At 39.0% G+C, this 17,578-nt stretch overlaps 2 protein-coding genes across 2 annotated transcripts; one reads left to right on the forward strand and one right to left on the reverse strand.

Moving 5' to 3' along the window:
* Window positions 1-1,325: 1,325 nt before the first annotated feature.
* Window positions 1,326-9,317, reverse strand: LOC144533514 (dihydrolipoyllysine-residue succinyltransferase component of 2-oxoglutarate dehydrogenase complex, mitochondrial-like). The gene is made up of 15 exons (XM_078274920.1): window positions 9,163-9,317; window positions 7,466-7,499; window positions 7,142-7,184; window positions 6,829-6,893; window positions 6,668-6,742; window positions 6,486-6,541; window positions 6,251-6,359; window positions 5,178-5,318; window positions 3,923-3,990; window positions 3,720-3,817; window positions 3,407-3,537; window positions 3,169-3,242; window positions 2,986-3,069; window positions 2,716-2,883; window positions 1,326-2,425 (listed from the first exon to the last, which is right to left on the reverse strand). Exons 1-15 carry the CDS (start codon window positions 9,223-9,225, stop codon window positions 2,291-2,293), a joined length of 1,344 nt encoding a protein of 447 aa, XP_078131046.1. The 5' UTR covers window positions 9,226-9,317; the 3' UTR covers window positions 1,326-2,290.
* A 981-nt stretch (window positions 9,318-10,298) lies between these two features.
* LOC144533880 (prospero homeobox protein 1-like) lies at window positions 10,299-17,362 on the forward strand. The gene is made up of 4 exons (XM_078275463.1): window positions 10,299-11,684; window positions 12,166-12,267; window positions 12,848-13,042; window positions 16,840-17,362. Exons 1-4 carry the CDS (start codon window positions 10,299-10,301, stop codon window positions 17,005-17,007), a joined length of 1,851 nt encoding a protein of 616 aa, XP_078131589.1. The 3' UTR covers window positions 17,008-17,362.
* Window positions 17,363-17,578: the final 216 nt, after the last annotated feature.

Below are 17,578 nucleotides of genomic sequence, written 5' to 3' on the forward strand. Positions count from 1 at the left end.
AAATAACAGAATAATTTAGGTAAATTATCTCTCTGATGTGGCTTAATGAAAACAAACAGCTAGCTGCCAATTTCTAATGGGCCATCTTTCATCTAAATGGACACAAAGACTTAAAACCCACATCTTATTGAGCAGTCCAATTGAAAATGCACAGATTTGGCCAAATTTTGAAGACGAAACAAAAACCTGCCAACAAACCCTTCAGATGTCTATGCACCCACTGGCACACGCTGCCAATTAACATGATCTCGAAAGCGCTAATGGAATCTTGAGCGGTAATAAAAGTAAATAATTAAATTAAGGAACGCTTGTATCATTGTTTGCTGTATTCAGGCCCATTAGGACCTCCAGTATTCTCATGGTAATCTAATGTTTGGGTTTTTTTGTGTTCTGATAATGAATTCTGTGCTTTTCCTCCAAACAGTGTTGTTCAGACATTTGTGTAGGCAGAGAAACAAAGACGTACATTAGGAGCCATTGTACCCTGTGATTATTAAAGTAAACAGAAATAGTGAAGGGGTATCATACACAGCTGCACACACTTGAGCCTTTGTTTGTGAAGTGGGAGAAAGGGCCAAGCAACCCTTAAGACTTTGTCAGAGATGATGCCATTATTTGGTGCTTCTCAAGAGAAGAGCGGTAGGCTGGCTGATGACGCTTTGAAGATCGGTCTTTGGCACAGAATTCATCAGCAGCAGAGAATTCGGGAGCAAAATAGGTTTGGCTCGGGATAAAATGCTTCAGCCAAGATCTGACATGAAGACGTTCCCTGCCTCAGCCTCGTGCTTTTATTTTGCCTTCGTCATAATTCAAGTCCGTTCTTAGAAGATGAAACTCAAGGTGAAATGTACAGTTTCTCTGGTGCAGTGTGAACACTTCATCGTTTGGTCTATAAACACATAAGACAATATAGTAGACAATATAATAGACAAAAAGAATCTTAAAACATAACCGATTAACTGATTATCAGAATTGTTGCCAATTAATTGATTAGTCAATTGAAGTAAAATGAATGGACTAAAAGTTTGTGCAAGAAAATGTGCAAGACAAATTTTAGTAAATAAAACTCTTGAGATGTTTAATGTTTAAAATGGTTTCATATATATATATATATATATATATATATATATATATATATATATATATATATATATATATATATATAAAAATAATAGCACAATGAAAATGTCACATTGGCGCTCAACATAAAAACCTGCTACCAAATTGTCGATTTGAAGATTACTCCCAACATATTGCGCACGAAGTAACAATATATATATAATATATATATTATATATATATATATATATATATATATATATATATATATACATACATACACACACACACACACTGTATATTAAAAAACAAATGGTGTTTGGTTTGTGCTTTGTACAGTTTCTGCTTATAAACAGTAAGTTCACGGTTCACGTGTGTCTCATTTACTAACAGCTTGTAACAGTCTGATCAACATTTTTAGACTTTGATGGTCAAACAATCTGCAAGACAGGTTTTAAAAACAAAATCTACATGATTGTGCGAAGCAGGAATATAACTGGAGTCACCTGCAACCATGGCACCTGTATACACACCTGTTCCATACAAAAACCTGGTTTCCCAGTCGCTGGTTCCTTTTTCCAGACTGTTGCTAGTAACAATGACTAGCAGCAAAACAAGGAATTCTTTCAATCCTGTGTTAACATTAAAAACATCTTGAACTAATTTAAGTGAGCTCCGCTTGGCCCTGATGCGGAAAAAGTGGCTCAGGAGCACCAACTAACAAGCAGGGGAGAAAGAGTCATGCAGCCAAATGTTGCCTGGAAAAGCCATTTTGTTTCATGATTACACAAAAGTGACGCAGGGAGTGTTTATCTACTATTCGTCATTCGTCCATCTGAAGAGCACATGAGTGTAATAACATAACCATATGAGAGTTATCCTCAACATTTTAACCCTGTTTGTGCCAATATTTGTCCTAAGATGTGTAATGTAAATGTCACTTTTCTCTTTGCTAAATTCAAATGTAGCAAAACAATAACCGATAGAAGATGGCAAGCGATCTTTTAGCTTTGTTAATCTAGCCAAAGTACATTCTCTCCAGATAATACCACGTACATATGAGTGTTGGGACACAACCTCAACATCCTCCCGGCAGTCTGACTGGACAGGTAAAAAACACAACAATAGTTGTGTAGGTGATTTTGTATGACTTGTGCGTGTTTTGTGATGTGGAATTATTTTATTTTTTTTAAATGCAGCTTTAAATATGATTAATGTGGTGGTAGAAACATCACATGTCCAGAAGCAGCACTCGTGGATCTTCCACCACCGCTTTGATCTTGCGTAAGAAAGTGACTGCTTCTCTGCCGTCAACGAGTCGGTGGTCGTATGTCAGTGCCACATACATCATGGGCCGAATCTCAACCTGCCAAAGCAGAAAGCAGTTTTACTGTTTACTCACATTTGAGTGCATCAGATTTGGAAAACCAGTAGATCCATATTAGTATGTATGATTATTGTCAGTCCAGGCTGTCTTTACCTTCTTTGTTTTCATGTGGTGTACCTTTATTTTTTTCATGTGGCATTAAATAATTTTGGTATTAAAACAACACACTTTTCACACCTCATCTGAGTTTTTTGTACCAGGAACACTTTTGTTAACCAAGTAGATAAACTAAAGTCACTATTCTCTGTTTTATAAGTCGTAATTCTCACCTTGCCATTGATGGCCACAGGTCGGTCGAAGATGCCATGCATGCCCAGGATGGCGGACTGGGGGGGGTTGATGATAGGTGTGCCAAACATGGAGCCGAACACGCCACCGTTGCTGATGGTGAAGGTGCCTCCATCCATATCTTCAACAGCAAGCTCATTGTTACGAGCCTGAGGCACAGAGCACAAATGTTGTTTTTTTTCTCCCATTATTGTGTTTAGCCGTCTGAAAAGGTCAAATATCTGGGACACCTACTGCACAAAGCTTTTTACCTTTTCTCCCAATGCATTAATGGTTTTCTCAATGTCAGCAAAGTTCATGGTCTCAACATTACGGATCACCGGCACAACAAGCCCCTAAACAAATACATGTTATTCAGGTGTACTCAATGTTACCTAGCATTTAGCTGCAACAGTTTTAACACACACAAAGTTTTATAGAGCCAAAAGTCATACCTTTGGAGTTGACACAGCGACGCTAATGTCTACGTAATCCCTGTAGACAATCTCTTTGGTTGTATCATCAATAACTAATAAAAACACGAGTATAAAGTTAGGTGACATTTTTTTTAAAGCCATAAAAAGCACAATACTTGGCTATGCTCGCTGCTCCACAGGGAGTAAAGCTCTTTTAGGGAAAGTTCAATATTAAACGAAAGATAAAAACTGCGCAAGTAAGTCAGTGTTGTCTTACCGGCATTGACAGCAGGTTGGTCAGTCAGAGCGTGTGCTGCAGCTTTCACAAACGCTGACATAAAACCCAGTTTGATATTGTGCTTCTTTAAGAAAGCATCCTTATGGATTTTCCTCATGTCCTGAATATTGCTGAGGCAGAATTGAGAAAGTATTAGAGAATTTGCTTGTTGAGGAAACCTCTTTTTAAGACAGAAGTCCCTTGAGTCAAATAAATCCTATTATCGTAATGAGACATTAGACCATTACATTAGACCGACGTAAATACTATGAAGAAAGTTGGAATAATCTTTTCAGGAGCTGCTGCGGCTCACCCCATGTCCACCTCGTTGAAGGTGGTCAACATTGCGCAGGTGTTCTGAGCCTCCTTTAGCCTCTGGGCGATCCGCAACCTCATACGGTTCATCTTCACCTGGACAGAGAGAGAACACATCCTTCATTATTTCCAATATTATTGTAATGAAAGATACAACATATGAATAAAACATAACAAGTGTGTCATCAGCATGTTTGTTACCCTGCTTTCTCCTCTGCCTCCTGCTGTTGGAGGAGCTGGAGCTGCAGCTGTGGGCTTGATGGCAGAAACTTGATGACGAGGGAAGGACAGAATGTGACATTAAGAGCCAAAAACAGTGCTGGTGGCCTACACAGATAAGTCCTACAAAATAGTAATAAAAGCCCTGAATGGCAAACCAACTAGAGCCTAACTCCTGAAATGTACATTTTACATTTTTTACACTTTTCTTTTATCAGGTTTTATATTGATAAGGCTGATTACCGTTACTGCACATATTACGAGGACTATTATGATGTGTTGTACAGCGAGCAGTGTGCAATTTTCTTGGCTAGTGGCGGGCTCTGCATTAGTGATAGACCGATTTTATCGGCCGGCCGATATTTGCGTTTTTACGTGTATCGGCATTGGCCGATACGCGGCTGCTGCGTTCGCCGATAGTTTTTTCCCGGCATTATTTACAGACAGGCGTCCACAGGCAGCTCTTTGTTGCTGGAGACGCTGCAGTTCACGTGCAGACCATGCACTGCCCCTCCCCCACTAGCAGAGTGCTGGTGCTCGAAGCCTGCCATGGCAGTCTTACATTACAAATCAAGCACTTGACAAAGGACATTTTGTGATGACCTGATTATATCTGTGTTATAATATGTCAGCAAGCAATGCATCATCAAGGCTGTGTTGTAGATGTTGATGAAACCCTTGCACAGTTAACCATATGCAGTGCACCCATCCATATGATGCACATTGCACACATAATTTGGGTGATATGAATGTAAGATGATTGCAGAAGTGACACTGATCTGTGTTTTTGTTTATTATTAATATACTTAACATAAGAAATGGCAGAGCAGATTCCGAAAACAAATCCAGTGTGGCAGGGTTTACATTTTTATGATGTAAATTGAGGGAGCAAAAGCAGTATCGGCTCCAAATATCAGCTCAAGAAAATCGGCAGCCTGTATTGGTCATCGGCTAAGGCTGATGAAAACAAAATCGGCATCGGTACTAAAAACTCCATATCGGTCTATCCCTACTCTGCATGCAACATGAGCATGTCCATGCAGAGTGATGACAGTCTGTGTATGTATGTACTGTATGTATGTACTGTATGTATGTATACACTACGTTGTGTTGAATTCTCTAAACAGCAGATACTGTTCCGTTTGTCCAAGTCCCTTCAGGACAATAAAACTCAATCTTATCTTAAATAAATGTTTTCTGCAGCATGCAGATTTATATGTTAGAGAAGGAAACACACCAGGTTTGGCTTGGGCAGCTTGTGGTGGCTCTGGGGGGACTGGAGGCATGGCACTGGGGGCTGAAGCGGGAGGTGGTGGAGGTGGAGGGGCTGCAGCCGGGGCCTCTGCAGCTGGGGAGGGAGCAGCTTTGGCAGCAACCGCTGAGGAAACAGAGGAAAAGAAGGACACATGTAGCATGGGTCTGATGATACACAAATGAAACATTTGGTCTTAGAATGAGTCAGTGCTGTCATGATTCATAACATTTGAAAATCTGATTCTCGGCAGCATATGCAACACACAGCTACAGCAAATTTGTAACGTGGGGAAAAATGGACATGTCTGCTCAGCTCCACCACCTAAGGACTGCATTGGAACTACACTGTAGTGAGTTCACTACACTACACTACACTGTTGCTACACTGTACCAACTGAATTGTGTCTGTAGTACTAAGCTTAAGAAACTCACATCAAATATTTTCCATTTAAAACCTATTATGATAATTGTATACTGTATATTATTAGGTAGTCTCGCATTGCCAGATCTTCCTCCACAGCGCTGCGGAGAAGGGTCTGGTACGGTGGCCCTGAGAGGCCACAGCACGCAACAATAAGACAACACATGCAAATAAACCACAGCACGCAACAATAAGACAACACATGCAAATGCGCTGTCTTATTATTAGTGCTAAATATTGTTGCGTGTTGTGTTTTTTTTTGCATGTGTTGTCTTATTGTTGCGTGCTGTGGCCTCTCAGGGCCACCGTAGTCTGGCGCATCCACACAGCAAAGAAAGTGTAAGGTAACGGGACGTCCGGCCGAAAAGAGGGACATCTGGCGGAATTTCCGGCAGCACTGGAGCAATCCAGGAAGTGGAACGTTGTGGAAATAGACTAATTATTAGGTAAAGTGAGGCAGTTTGTGATGAGACAAAATTGCCCTTCTACTCAACAAGGTAGAGTATCAAAAAATGTGCAGTTTTGTAATGGTACTGAAACTCAGGTATCACACAGCCGTCAGCATATTAAAAATGTACTCTACACATTTGTTTACCTTAGTGATAAAACGATAACCGATGCTCAACTAAGCTCACCTCCTTTCCGGAGTTTGAAGAGGGGCGTCCCTGATTCTACCTTCCCTCCATCAGGCACCAGCAGTTCCTCAATCACGCCAGCTGCTGGAGCGGGGACTTGTACTGAGGTCTGAAAGTACGAAATACAGACGTTTTTTTAGAAGATCATTTTTCTCATACTCTGTTTAAAAAATAAAAAATGTAATGGTTTTATAAAAAATAAATAAAAAACAGAGTTGATATTTTTTGGTCATACCTTGTCAGTCTCAATTTCACACACCACTTCATCTTCTGTCACTGAGTCGCCCACAGCTAAAACATAAACAATCAGAGCATGTATTTCATGGCCAGTAATATGATTACTTTACACATTTGTCTCATTGGTGATACAATGAAATACTGACAATCTTTGCCTAAGATATATTGACTTATACTAACCTTTTTCCCACCTCACATCGCCCTCTGAAACCGATTCTGCGAACGCAGGAGTTTTGACTGTGACAACCTCATCCCCTGTACAAAAACAACAGCTGCTGTAAGTTAAACACTGAGCAGAGTTGTCTTCAATACATAATATTAAGAATTGTTGCAATACATACTGTGAACAGCAGATGTCTTGAAGAATCTGATGTGAGAGATATTCACTAATGATGGAAATTCACATCTAAATGTCAAGAAAAAAAAAACTCAATTACTTGTATGTTTAGACTAATGCAGTTGTACAAACCAAATTACTGCATTTCATGTTTACACCACAGAAAAAATATTTAGGACAATATTTACTGCACAGATACAGCTCAGTTTACAATACATGAATGAAATAAACAGATCTTCCTCTGACAAGTTTCTAAACGTGAAGTTGTTACTGAGTGGCATTCAAAGACAGACAACAGAATGGGAGAAAGCGCTTACGGCTGAGAATTCCTGTAAACTAGCCGGCTGCAGACAGGTAGGCCTTAAGAGGAAAAAAAAGAAAAGAGAATAAGAAGAAAGAAAATCAACAACTGCTCCTCCTGAGGCTTTAACACAATATATGTGTGGAGTTGCAGTTAACCGTGTGGGCTCCTAAGGCATCTCAATCATTCAACAAGCATCACTTATTTTGCTTTGGATGATCCACTCATAGAGCTTGCTTATTCATGTCGAGGAAATTAAGACTGCAGTTTTAGATGTTGCATTATAGATGAGGTTCTCAAATCCAGCTGGTCTAGTCTTCTTAGTCAGACGCTCACTTACCTGATACACTTTGCCGGACCAGAACATTGTTGGCCTGAAAAGATAAAAAGTAAAACAGTAAAAATGTGTTTCATATGAATATATTGATATGTTTTTAAAGCCCTTAATACTGGCAGTTTTTAAAGCTACAGTGTATAGTTTGCGTTTCCCCCATGAGGAATTCTAAGTAATGACAACAAAACTGTCGGCGTGTCCACATGAGACAACCGTTAATCTGCTGTAGCACTGCTGTCTCAGTTTGATCGTAAACAAACAAGCTAATGTAAACTAAACTGTAAGTCTTCGCAATAAATTCACTAGTAAACTGTGAACGAGCTTGAACTATCAGTTCCAAACCACTGGATTTCCCAGTGCTGACTGTAAGCTTAATGCGCTGCTTCGCTGTGTGTTATGAGCGTCATTTGTGGGTATTTTGAGGGTAGAACCTCTAGTGAAGAAGCCTGCCTAGTTCTGGCTGCTTTTACACTGATGTTTGTCTGGTGGAGTTGCTTAAACCTTCTGATGTGGGATGCCAGAGGAGGGAGGAGTTGTCAGAAATGGATCAAATGTTCTACAGTAGAACAAATAGCCCAGAGAATCATTGGTGCCCCTCTCCCAAGCCTTGAGGAGAGACACTCCAGTAGGCTGCAGAGAAGAGCAGCAAGCATCAGAGCGGACCCTACACACCCTGGCCATGTCCTTTTTGACACCCTACACTCAGGCAGGCTTAGGGTCATGAGGGCGCGGACAAACCGCATAACTGCAGAAACAGCTTTTTCCCAGGGCCATAAATGAGCTGCTGAAAGGCTAAGCTAAGCTGGACTTAAATCATACTGTGTTGATAATGCACTGGTTTTCTTATTCTGGTTTTAATATTATTTATCTATTTATTGTTGCTGACACTGTCACTTTTTAATCATCTTTCTATCTTTATGCTGCTAAGTGAGTGATTGATGTCATCTTAATGTCGTTGCGTAGTGATATGCAATGACAATAAACAATCTATCTTTACCGCAGAGCTGTTGTTTTAGACTACAATACTTTTAGCCCTCATAAACTGACAACGGACTGTATTTCTCAAGACTCACATGCAGGCCATTATCCATTGGGAACACACAAGCACAATAGTCTCAAGTACAAACCAACCCTGACAAGACAAGTTATTACCGTCGTGATCAAGTTTCAGCTTCGTTACCTGCTCAAAGCACTGGAAAGACAGCTGAAGCTTGTGAGGGCAAAGCCATGTTATCCCCTCACAGCACATAACATATATGTCTCATGACATGGGCTATTTCTGGCAGGTCAGCTGCACACACCTCAGTCTTCCAAACACACAAACACACACACACACACACACACACACACACACACACATGCTAACATTAGCCTACCAAGACTGCTTCGTGCGGTGTCAAACCAGTTATTGAATGAAAATACAATAATATATCTTACAAGAGGCATTACATAAAGAGCCCTTAAGTCAGACAATTATTGCGATACTGTTCTCCGCTTCTTCTCAAACTTGAGCTCACTAACGTTAGCTGCCTCTGAAACTGTCCGTGTCTGCAGTGTCTGGCTGCCCTTGGTAGGCGAGGCCCCGCTTCACAAGCTAACCGCTGTTGAACGCAACGGCTGACGTTAGCGGTGTCTTGATTTAATCAGTCGAGATCGTTTCAGAGTGAATGCACGTGCTCAGTTCAGTGTTTTCCCCAACGTACCTGGCTCACCGCTGACAGAGAGCGACCGATCGTCCGGTATGCACATCTGGATTGCAATAACATAGTGCTAGCTGGTGTGTTCCTTATTTGACAGCAGTTAAGGAGCGGTGCGGAAGCTCGCTGCTCCCTGGCGCGAGAGCTGTCTGACTGGGAGGAACCACTGCGGCTGGCCGGGGAGGGGGGTCTGGGGTACCGGGACTGGAAACAGTTTGTAAACAATCATACTGAACACCATGAACTAAAACCTGACAGAAATAAAAGTACATTTTTCAGATGATAAAATAATAACATTCATTTAACAGGACTTTACCTTTGCCTGCATTATGTAGTAATCTATACTTTTACAACTCTTTAAAATTAATTTCACAATATAGGCACAGCCACACTATTCCGGAAAAGGATGAGAATATAGAATTTGAATGAAGAATTGTTTCCTCAATCATTAAGAGTGGGTTGCCCGATTCAAATATCATTATTTAATGGTATTATGTGCAGGTGGGGAAGGGATAGGTTGGCATATTTGACCACACCTCCTGTTTTTTTTGGAGGGGCTCTCAGCTGGACCACTACAAATACTCAGTCACTCCTCCTTCTGATAGCTCTAGGCCTGCAGCCTCCTCGGGTACTTTTCGTCAGACAACAGGTGGGTTGTATAATACTGTATTTTCTAAGTTTTAAGTCTTTTTCAAAGTAGAATGTAAGATGTTTATCTCAACCTTTGAATCAAGTCTGAAATTTGAATATAACTAAACTAAAAACAATGCAACTGAAAAGTCAGGAGAAAACAACTTCAAATATTTAAATTTTTTTTATCTTGTACAAAAAAAACAATACACCAAATGTTTAATTCTAAAATGATCTTTCATCTGGACAATATTTATTATTGCGGTTTCATGTTTTAAGGTTGAAACATAGGCTATTTCAGTTCACTTGAATGCAATAAATAGCCAGAAAAAAACATGTTATTATGATTTATTTGCAAGGCAATCCCATTAGGGGATCAATGTCTGTGCAAAAACCAAGTTTTCATTTGTTATTGTGACATCTCCAAGAATTCCAGGAAGTAATTTCATTTTAAATTGCTTTGCAAAATGTATGTAATCTTCCCACTGCTGTCTTTTTTTAACCCAACAAGCATGAATCCAAGTGTTTGGAGCAACAGTATGTATTCCTCCAGCGGCATTTGCCTTGACGGCTGCACTGCAGAGCACCTCTCCTCTTTTCAACCAGACCCCTTGCTGTCAGATTCAGGTGTGCCAGGCGATTCTGTGTTTGTACACAGAGACAGCGAGGACATAAAAATGCTACCGGAGAGTGCTTATTACAGCAGCAGTGATGCTGCTTCAAGTTTGATCTGTTCCAGTCGGCTGGAGCTCAATTCAACTAGAAACAGCACCGCTGGACATTTACCCACGAGAAGGCACCAATCTCCTGCATCCAGTTCTTGTGGCCACTATGACTGGAACTTAAACAGTGGCCATCAAGCAAAGCGTGCCAGAGTAGAAAATATAATCAAAGGCATGACCAGCTCTCCTGGTATGCACTGCACTGATGTGATGACAAATCTGCACGAGGTGTCAGACGGCATGCAGGAAAATGAAAGGATTCAAGATCAGGAGCACATGGAAAGAAGTGGATCTGACAGTCAGACGACACGAAAGCAGCAGGAGAGTCAGCATCAGCACCTCAGACAGCTCAGAACAAGGTTCAAACATGTGGATGGAGTAACCGACACTACAGACAGTAAGGACAAAAAGAATCCCACCTGGAATGATTCTTCTGAAACATCTCCCAGGGATGCATTCATAGATTCACACAGTGAGTTTGAGAGCAGCTCAAGTATAAAATATCAAGGATCGAAGCAGGGAAAACCGACTGACTACTTCCAATCCAAATCTGAAAGAATAAAGCTGATAGCAGATGTTTTAAAGTATGAACTGTCCAGAGCTGTCACTAGAAGTGTTGACTCTATTTTTAAAAGCATGCCACTTCTACAGACAAATGACGAGATGAATGTAGAGACTGATAGGCCTCTTTATTCATCAGTTGGTAAAGATGATACATTTAGAGTTTCCTGCTGTGGGAATGCAGAGGTGCAAATCCCAGATGTTCAAACCGAAGCTCTGTCTTTGGTTGTACAAAAGCCTCAACTGGAAGGAGATGACAAGTTCATCCTCCAGTCCAGATCAAGAGCCCACCATCGTACCAGACCTCCAGCCCCCTTCGGTCGGGACTCCGCTCTGCATGAAGATCAGCCGTCAGAGAAGAATCACAGCACCGCCCTTCAACATGCCCTCAGATTCTTGCACAATGGAGGCTCTGAAGTTAGTCAAGCAAAGTTTGAGGCGTTTGACACTGATTGGAATTCGGTCAAAGTGAGATCGAAGGTCAACTCCAGATGTGTCAGAAGCCCACAGACTCCCACTGTGTCGGTGGATCCCATGCTGTTGGAAAGCCTGTGTCTCCCTCATGTCAAGATTGAGTCTGATTGCCTGGTGAAGAATTACCTGTACATGCTGAATGTATCCTTTACACGTTTTTATATTGATGTAGTCTAATATTTAATCTTTTATTATGTTTTCTTGTAGCTTTAAGAAGCAATCAGCAGTGACAGAAAATAATGTCTTTCCTTATTGTAGCTTCTGAAGCAGCTGCCTTTACAGACCTGTAATAACTCTTCCTTTGCTTATTTGATGTCCAAATAACAACCCATTCTGTGTCACAAACCTCATCATCCCTCCCAGGTATGTGCTATATAATGAGTCTGTTCATCAACAATAATTGTCATTTTTAAAGAGGGCAACAACGTTGCACCTTACAGGATCCAATAAGTACTCCCTTTTGATCTTCCAAACTTGTAGAAAATAGCAGTCTTTCCATTTGTCCTGAGTTGTAATGATTTTTCGGGAGAGAAAATGTATCCAGCCACATTAACAAAGAAATGTCCTACTGTTTCTTATGCCTAGGATGTGTGTCTTTTACCCTTAACACTGGTGCATTTAGGAGGGTCTGACCACACATCACCTGAAGAAAGCAAAGCTCATGTTCTTTTACACTCGCTACCCGAGCTCACTGATACTGAAGATGTGTTTCCATGATGTGCAGGTGAGAAAATATTTGCAATATTGAGCACCAGTCAAATTCTTCCACATATTTGTGTATTTTTCTGTAACAAAAATACAGATGTATAGCATTCATCACAATCTTGGGAAAGTCATTGTATTTTGCATTTAAGGAGACAAATTTCTTGCAGTTTCTGAGAAATATTTTCAACCTCAATCATAGAGCAGTCTGATAAATGTCTATGGTTTTTTATGTGTGGCATGTTTTATGATCCCATTTTGTTTTTCTAAAAATGCATCTCTTTCACAAAAGAAAATAAAAGAATCAGTTTCAGACAAGTTAATACTTTTTATTTTTTTTTATTTGTCAACAGCATTAAAATCAAGCAATCAGATCAGGATTAACAACTTTACGTCACTATTGCATTTCTGTAAAAAAAAACAAAAAAACAAGGTGTGCAAAAATGGCAACACAGAGATATGGTAAAATACAGTTTTAGTATTTTATTTGCTTTATATTTTTAATACCAACATGTTTAGCAGCTTCTCTCTCACATAGTCAAATAAATTACAATATAGCCTATCAAATCACTCACTTACCGGTTCCTCCGTTTCATCCTCAGTTCACGCGCTGCATCACCTCTCAGCTCATCAAGTGGTTCAGTAACTTCAGGGAGTTTTACTACATCCAGATGGAGAAGTTTGCCCGGAACGCTCTTCTAGAAGGAGTGGCCGACGTGAGGGGTCTGACTGTGGGGAGAGAATCAGACCTTTTCAGAGCTCTCAACATGCACTACAACAAAGCAAACGACTTCCAGGTAAACTGATGCTACACTGTAATTCTTACTGCTCGGAGCGGACAACATACTGCTGATATCTTCAGTCATACAGATTTGTCACACATTTCTTTGTGATGGATTTTTGTTGTTGTTGCTTTGGGAGCTTTCAGTGAGGTCATTTGATTGTCTCATTTTGATCACGTGCAGTCCGACACATGATTTACTTTTGTTAGATGTGTGTGTGTGTGTGTGTGTTGCACTTTATATTCTTAAAAGTCTCAAAGCTTAATTATAATAATATGTCCGCTTCGCTGCATCTCCTTATTTGTAACTGGTCTAGATTATAGTGGCTTTACAAGATGGAATCAACATAAGTGTATGTAATATTTTGTAGGTTATATAATACACATAACACATATATATTAAATGTGAATTGTAGTATCGGTAGTATAAAGTATGGGAGATAAAAAAAAATAATATTGGCTATATCAGATGTGTTAATGCATTCAATAATCCCAAAACGATTCATTAACCACATAAATGAGTGCTAATATTTAAAATGTATCCATCTTCCTAAATGTATCTTTTTACATTTAATTAGTATCACTAAACCTTTCCAACATGTCAATTGAATCACATTACAACGGTACTCAACAGCATAACTCATTTAGACAAAATATAGCAAACTCACAGATACTCAAACAAATGTATCACAAAAAAGGAGGGGGAAGATAGGGAAGGCGGTTTAGAGAATCAGTGCTTAATGATTAGAGTAGATCACTTTTTGTTCAAAGTAAGAGAGAAAAGGCTTCTAGAGTTTAACAATCATCTGGTTGAGCCACGTGTGGATTATTTTACTTTCATCCCGTTTCTAACAGAAGTGAATGAGGAAAAACCTTCTCACATTGTTTTTTAGAATGTCATAAAGCCAGTAACATGTTATTAAGTGGTCTCTACATTAGTAAACACCAGACAGTAAAATGAATAATAGTGTATTCGTATGCATGGTACATGCTGTAATTAAAAGCATTGTGAGAGTCACTGTGATTAGCATTTTCACCTTAAACTAGGGATTTATAACAGTTAGTGTTCTTGTTTATGTGCACATTGACCACAGCTGGTCAGACCACATATTAACCAGCCCACATGTGTACTCCTCCACACAGACTGACACTTAACATATACTGTAGTCATATAGCTTTAAAACTAATTCTAATTAGTACAACTATACCATAATATTACAGCAGTGAGAAGTATCAAAGGACGATGAGACTGGAGATGAGTTTAAGAAGAAGTAAAGGAAACTCAACACTTCATACGATCTTAAATGAGGATTTGCTGATGTCATAATTTATAAGTCAAAACCATCATAATGAACACAGCTTCCCCCCCCCCAGTGTAAAGTTTGAATATTTATGAATTTTAATTTAGGAGATTTTCAGTAATTTGGTAAATTGTTAATTTTTGTGTTAAGAATATTATTTACAGCATGAAAACAGAGATGGCCTTCTGGTGAGGCAGTTCTTTCACTCAGTGGCAGATGTGCTGTGAAAATGGCAAGTTGCAGAGTCATTATATTACTGTAATTCTTTATTTTTTTTTATAAATTGTGCATTTAAAAATAAAATTGAAATTAGACAAAACATCACTGCAAATTTAGTAAGGATTCACTTTAACACTGATTAAAGTGTTTAAGCAGGGTTCACCTGGTTCAATTTAAGAACTTTTTAATACCACAAAATGCAATTCAATACGATCATACCAGCGAAAGTATTAAAGAACGATGGAAAACCAGTGGGGACGATACATTCTGCGTTAAATAAATTGGACCTGGATAAGCAGCAGAAAAGGGGTGGATAGATTAATGAATTAAAAATGATAAATTCATTTGTTTATATACGTTTTTGCTAAAATCAACACTTTGTCACTGAGCTCAACAACAAGCTCAGTTGTTTTAAACTTTTAGTTTATAGGTGCACCAACACCCCCAGACAGCCTGCAATAAAGATAAGATTAAAAAAAACTTACTTTATAAGTAAAATTACTGCCTATGGCAATATAATATAATTTATAAGTAATTAAAACTGAATTCTATGCTTTTGAAGACTTTTTTGAGACCTACAGACCGCTTGTTAAAGTATTTTGGACGAGATTCAAAATTAAGTCAAGTAAAAATGGACATTATGTGATTACACGCAGCGTGAAGTGTCAAGGATTCCAGGAAAAAAACTACAGTAAACAATACCTAAAGCAACAGGCTAAAACATAAAGTTAGAGCTAAAGTTAAAGCTGTCCACCATTTGACTGCTAGGTGTGTTATTTGTTTCCTGATGAGTGGCAGACACTGAACCTTCAACTCCGAGTATAACAAAGTACACATTTTGGGTTTCTTCTCATGAAACACAATCAGTGATGTTAGCTGCGTAGACACCCTTTATGTCCCAGGTTCTACTCCGCATTATCACTGTCAATGTCAAACTTTTTTTTTTTTTGCAGTGTTACATTGCTGTTTGGTCCAACAGATTACACACATGAACACACCCAGCATGGATGTTGGTGTGGGAGCTGAAATCAAACATGCGTGTCAGATGGAATAAAAACACAGACTGTCCTCTTTCTCTCAAACATGTAACTTAAACAGTAAATGCTTATTTGAGCGTTGGAACTGAAGTCTGTGTTTTTTTTGCATGACACACTGGCATCTCCTATTATTTTAACCCATGGCTGTACTGGAAATAACATGCCAACATAAAGATCAAATACTGACGTCGTCACATAGCCACGAAGGCAACCCTATCTCAGGTGTTACACTGTTGTATTGAGGTTATGGTCACCTGTTAATGGCATTAAAAAAATCCCTCAACATGTGATGTCGTCAATACATCTGTATTGAAAAAGTCCATCATTTCAGCATCATTAAGAATTAGATGCACTAAAAAAAAAGTTGTATGATGTAATGCAATGCAATAAATACTACCTGACCAATGTTCATTAAACTCACCAATATTAGTTTTTGGCATAATGAACATCATAGTGACACTTCTGCTGTTCCTAGAAGTGGTGGCGCTAAATTCTCTAACCTCATGCCTTTAGGAGAGAGACAATGTCTCATCAATCCTTTTAGGCTCAAGTTTAAAAATAGCTTTAATACTCATGTATTACTGGTTCCCTTAAATAGTTTTAAACTGCTTTTAAAAACTGAAAAATCCAGGCAAATGCCAAATATTGAACAATCAAATCAAGCTACCTAAACTTAGGTTAGGATATATGGAAGCAAATATTAGCTCATTGCAGAAACATTGGTGTCGGGATCTTCACAATTTCATAAGCAGGGATATTTTGAGAATTTCTTTTTGTTTTTTGAGGTCATTTCATTTTGCCTTAAGATTTTCATTTCTGAAAGTGTGCAGGATAACTGTAAGACCCCTAAAGTGGTCAGACCAGTGATTCCAGCTGAGCATTAGTACTCTGGGAAGGTTGATGGTTGAAGTGGAGAATTACACAATCTTACAACTGAACCACACGTATGCAGTATCTCCTCATGTACTTAAGGTCTTTGACAGCGGACAGAATTTTGAGAGCAATTTTTTAACCTGTCAACATAACACTGCTTACCAGCTCCTGTATTGTTTGAATTCAACCATATTACAGTTACAACATACATTTTATATAGGTATTTAGAAACGCAGAAAACTGAAGCTCATTTTAAAAAGTAATTTGCCATTTTTTGACTTGTTACTTACCTTGATTTCCCAGGTCTGATTCTGATTATGTAAAATAGAAACCCTATGTGTAAAAGGTCTTATTGTTTTTAATCTTCGCCTGTGGATTCACAGGTCCCTGACAGATTCTTGGAGGTTGCCAAGATTACATTGAGAGAATTTTACATTGCCATTTCAATGGGCAAAGATCGTGATCCATCGTGGAAGAAAGCAATCTACAAGGTGATCTGTAAACTGGACAGTGACGTACCAGCTGAGTTCAAAAGTCATCACTCTGGATGAGAACCAACCAGAAGATATCATGTGCCACAGTGGTTACTGTCACAATGTGGACTTACTTGTACCTCAGTTAGCAAACTATTTGGTTTTTAATGAAGAGCATGTTATAGGTGAGTGATGTACATGACTGGACGTGTCCAGTCTCCACACATACAGTATGGCAGACTGATGTCTGACATTATCAAAGGCTTTACTGACTGTTTTTGTTGCATTATGAGGTCATTGGACATAATTTGCATTTTGCTATAATAACCATATTATATAGTAATAACACATTTTGTATTGTATTGATTGTGAAACCGTTTTATTGGTGCAACACCAAACTGTTTTTTGAGAAGCATTTTTTTTTTTTCACAAAATAAGGTCCACACCATATGAGAAAAAAATATTTAATATTCAGCAGAGCTCATTATTTTCATTCTGTATGTATGTACAGGATATTTAAAATGGAATTACTTAGTGTAAATGTCTATTATGTCTCACACCCACCCACCCTTACAAACTCTGTTCTTAAAACAGCAGTGTTTCTGTCTCTCTTCCATACTTACCATAAAAATCCATCCATCCACTTTCT

The sequence above is a fragment of the Sander vitreus genome, chromosome 18 (assembly GCF_031162955.1).
Source record: "Sander vitreus isolate 19-12246 chromosome 18, sanVit1, whole genome shotgun sequence".
NCBI classification, from domain to species: domain Eukaryota; kingdom Metazoa; phylum Chordata; class Actinopteri; order Perciformes; family Percidae; genus Sander; species Sander vitreus.

Excerpts from the sequence above, each read along its gene's own strand:
- LOC144533514 (XM_078274920.1), bottom strand. The coding sequence starts at position 9,225 with ATGTTATTGCAATCCAGATGTGCATACCGGACGATCGGTCGCTCTCTG. Across the intron at positions 7,500-9,162 it reads CTCTGTCAGCGGTGAGCCAG|GCCAACAATGTTCTGGTCCG; the intron begins GTACGTTGGGGA and ends TTATCTTTTCAG. Across the intron at positions 6,743-6,828 it reads CAAGACATCTGCTGTTCACA|GGGATGAGGTTGTCACAGTC; the intron begins GTATGTATTGCA and ends GTTTTTGTACAG.
- LOC144533880 (XM_078275463.1), top strand. The coding sequence starts at position 10,299 with ATGAATCCAAGTGTTTGGAGCAACAGTATGTATTCCTCCAGCGGCATT. Across the intron at positions 12,268-12,847 it reads TGTGTTTCCATGATGTGCAG|TTCACGCGCTGCATCACCTC; the intron begins GTGAGAAAATAT and ends TTTCATCCTCAG. Across the intron at positions 13,043-16,839 it reads ACAAAGCAAACGACTTCCAG|GTCCCTGACAGATTCTTGGA; the intron begins GTAAACTGATGC and ends GTGGATTCACAG.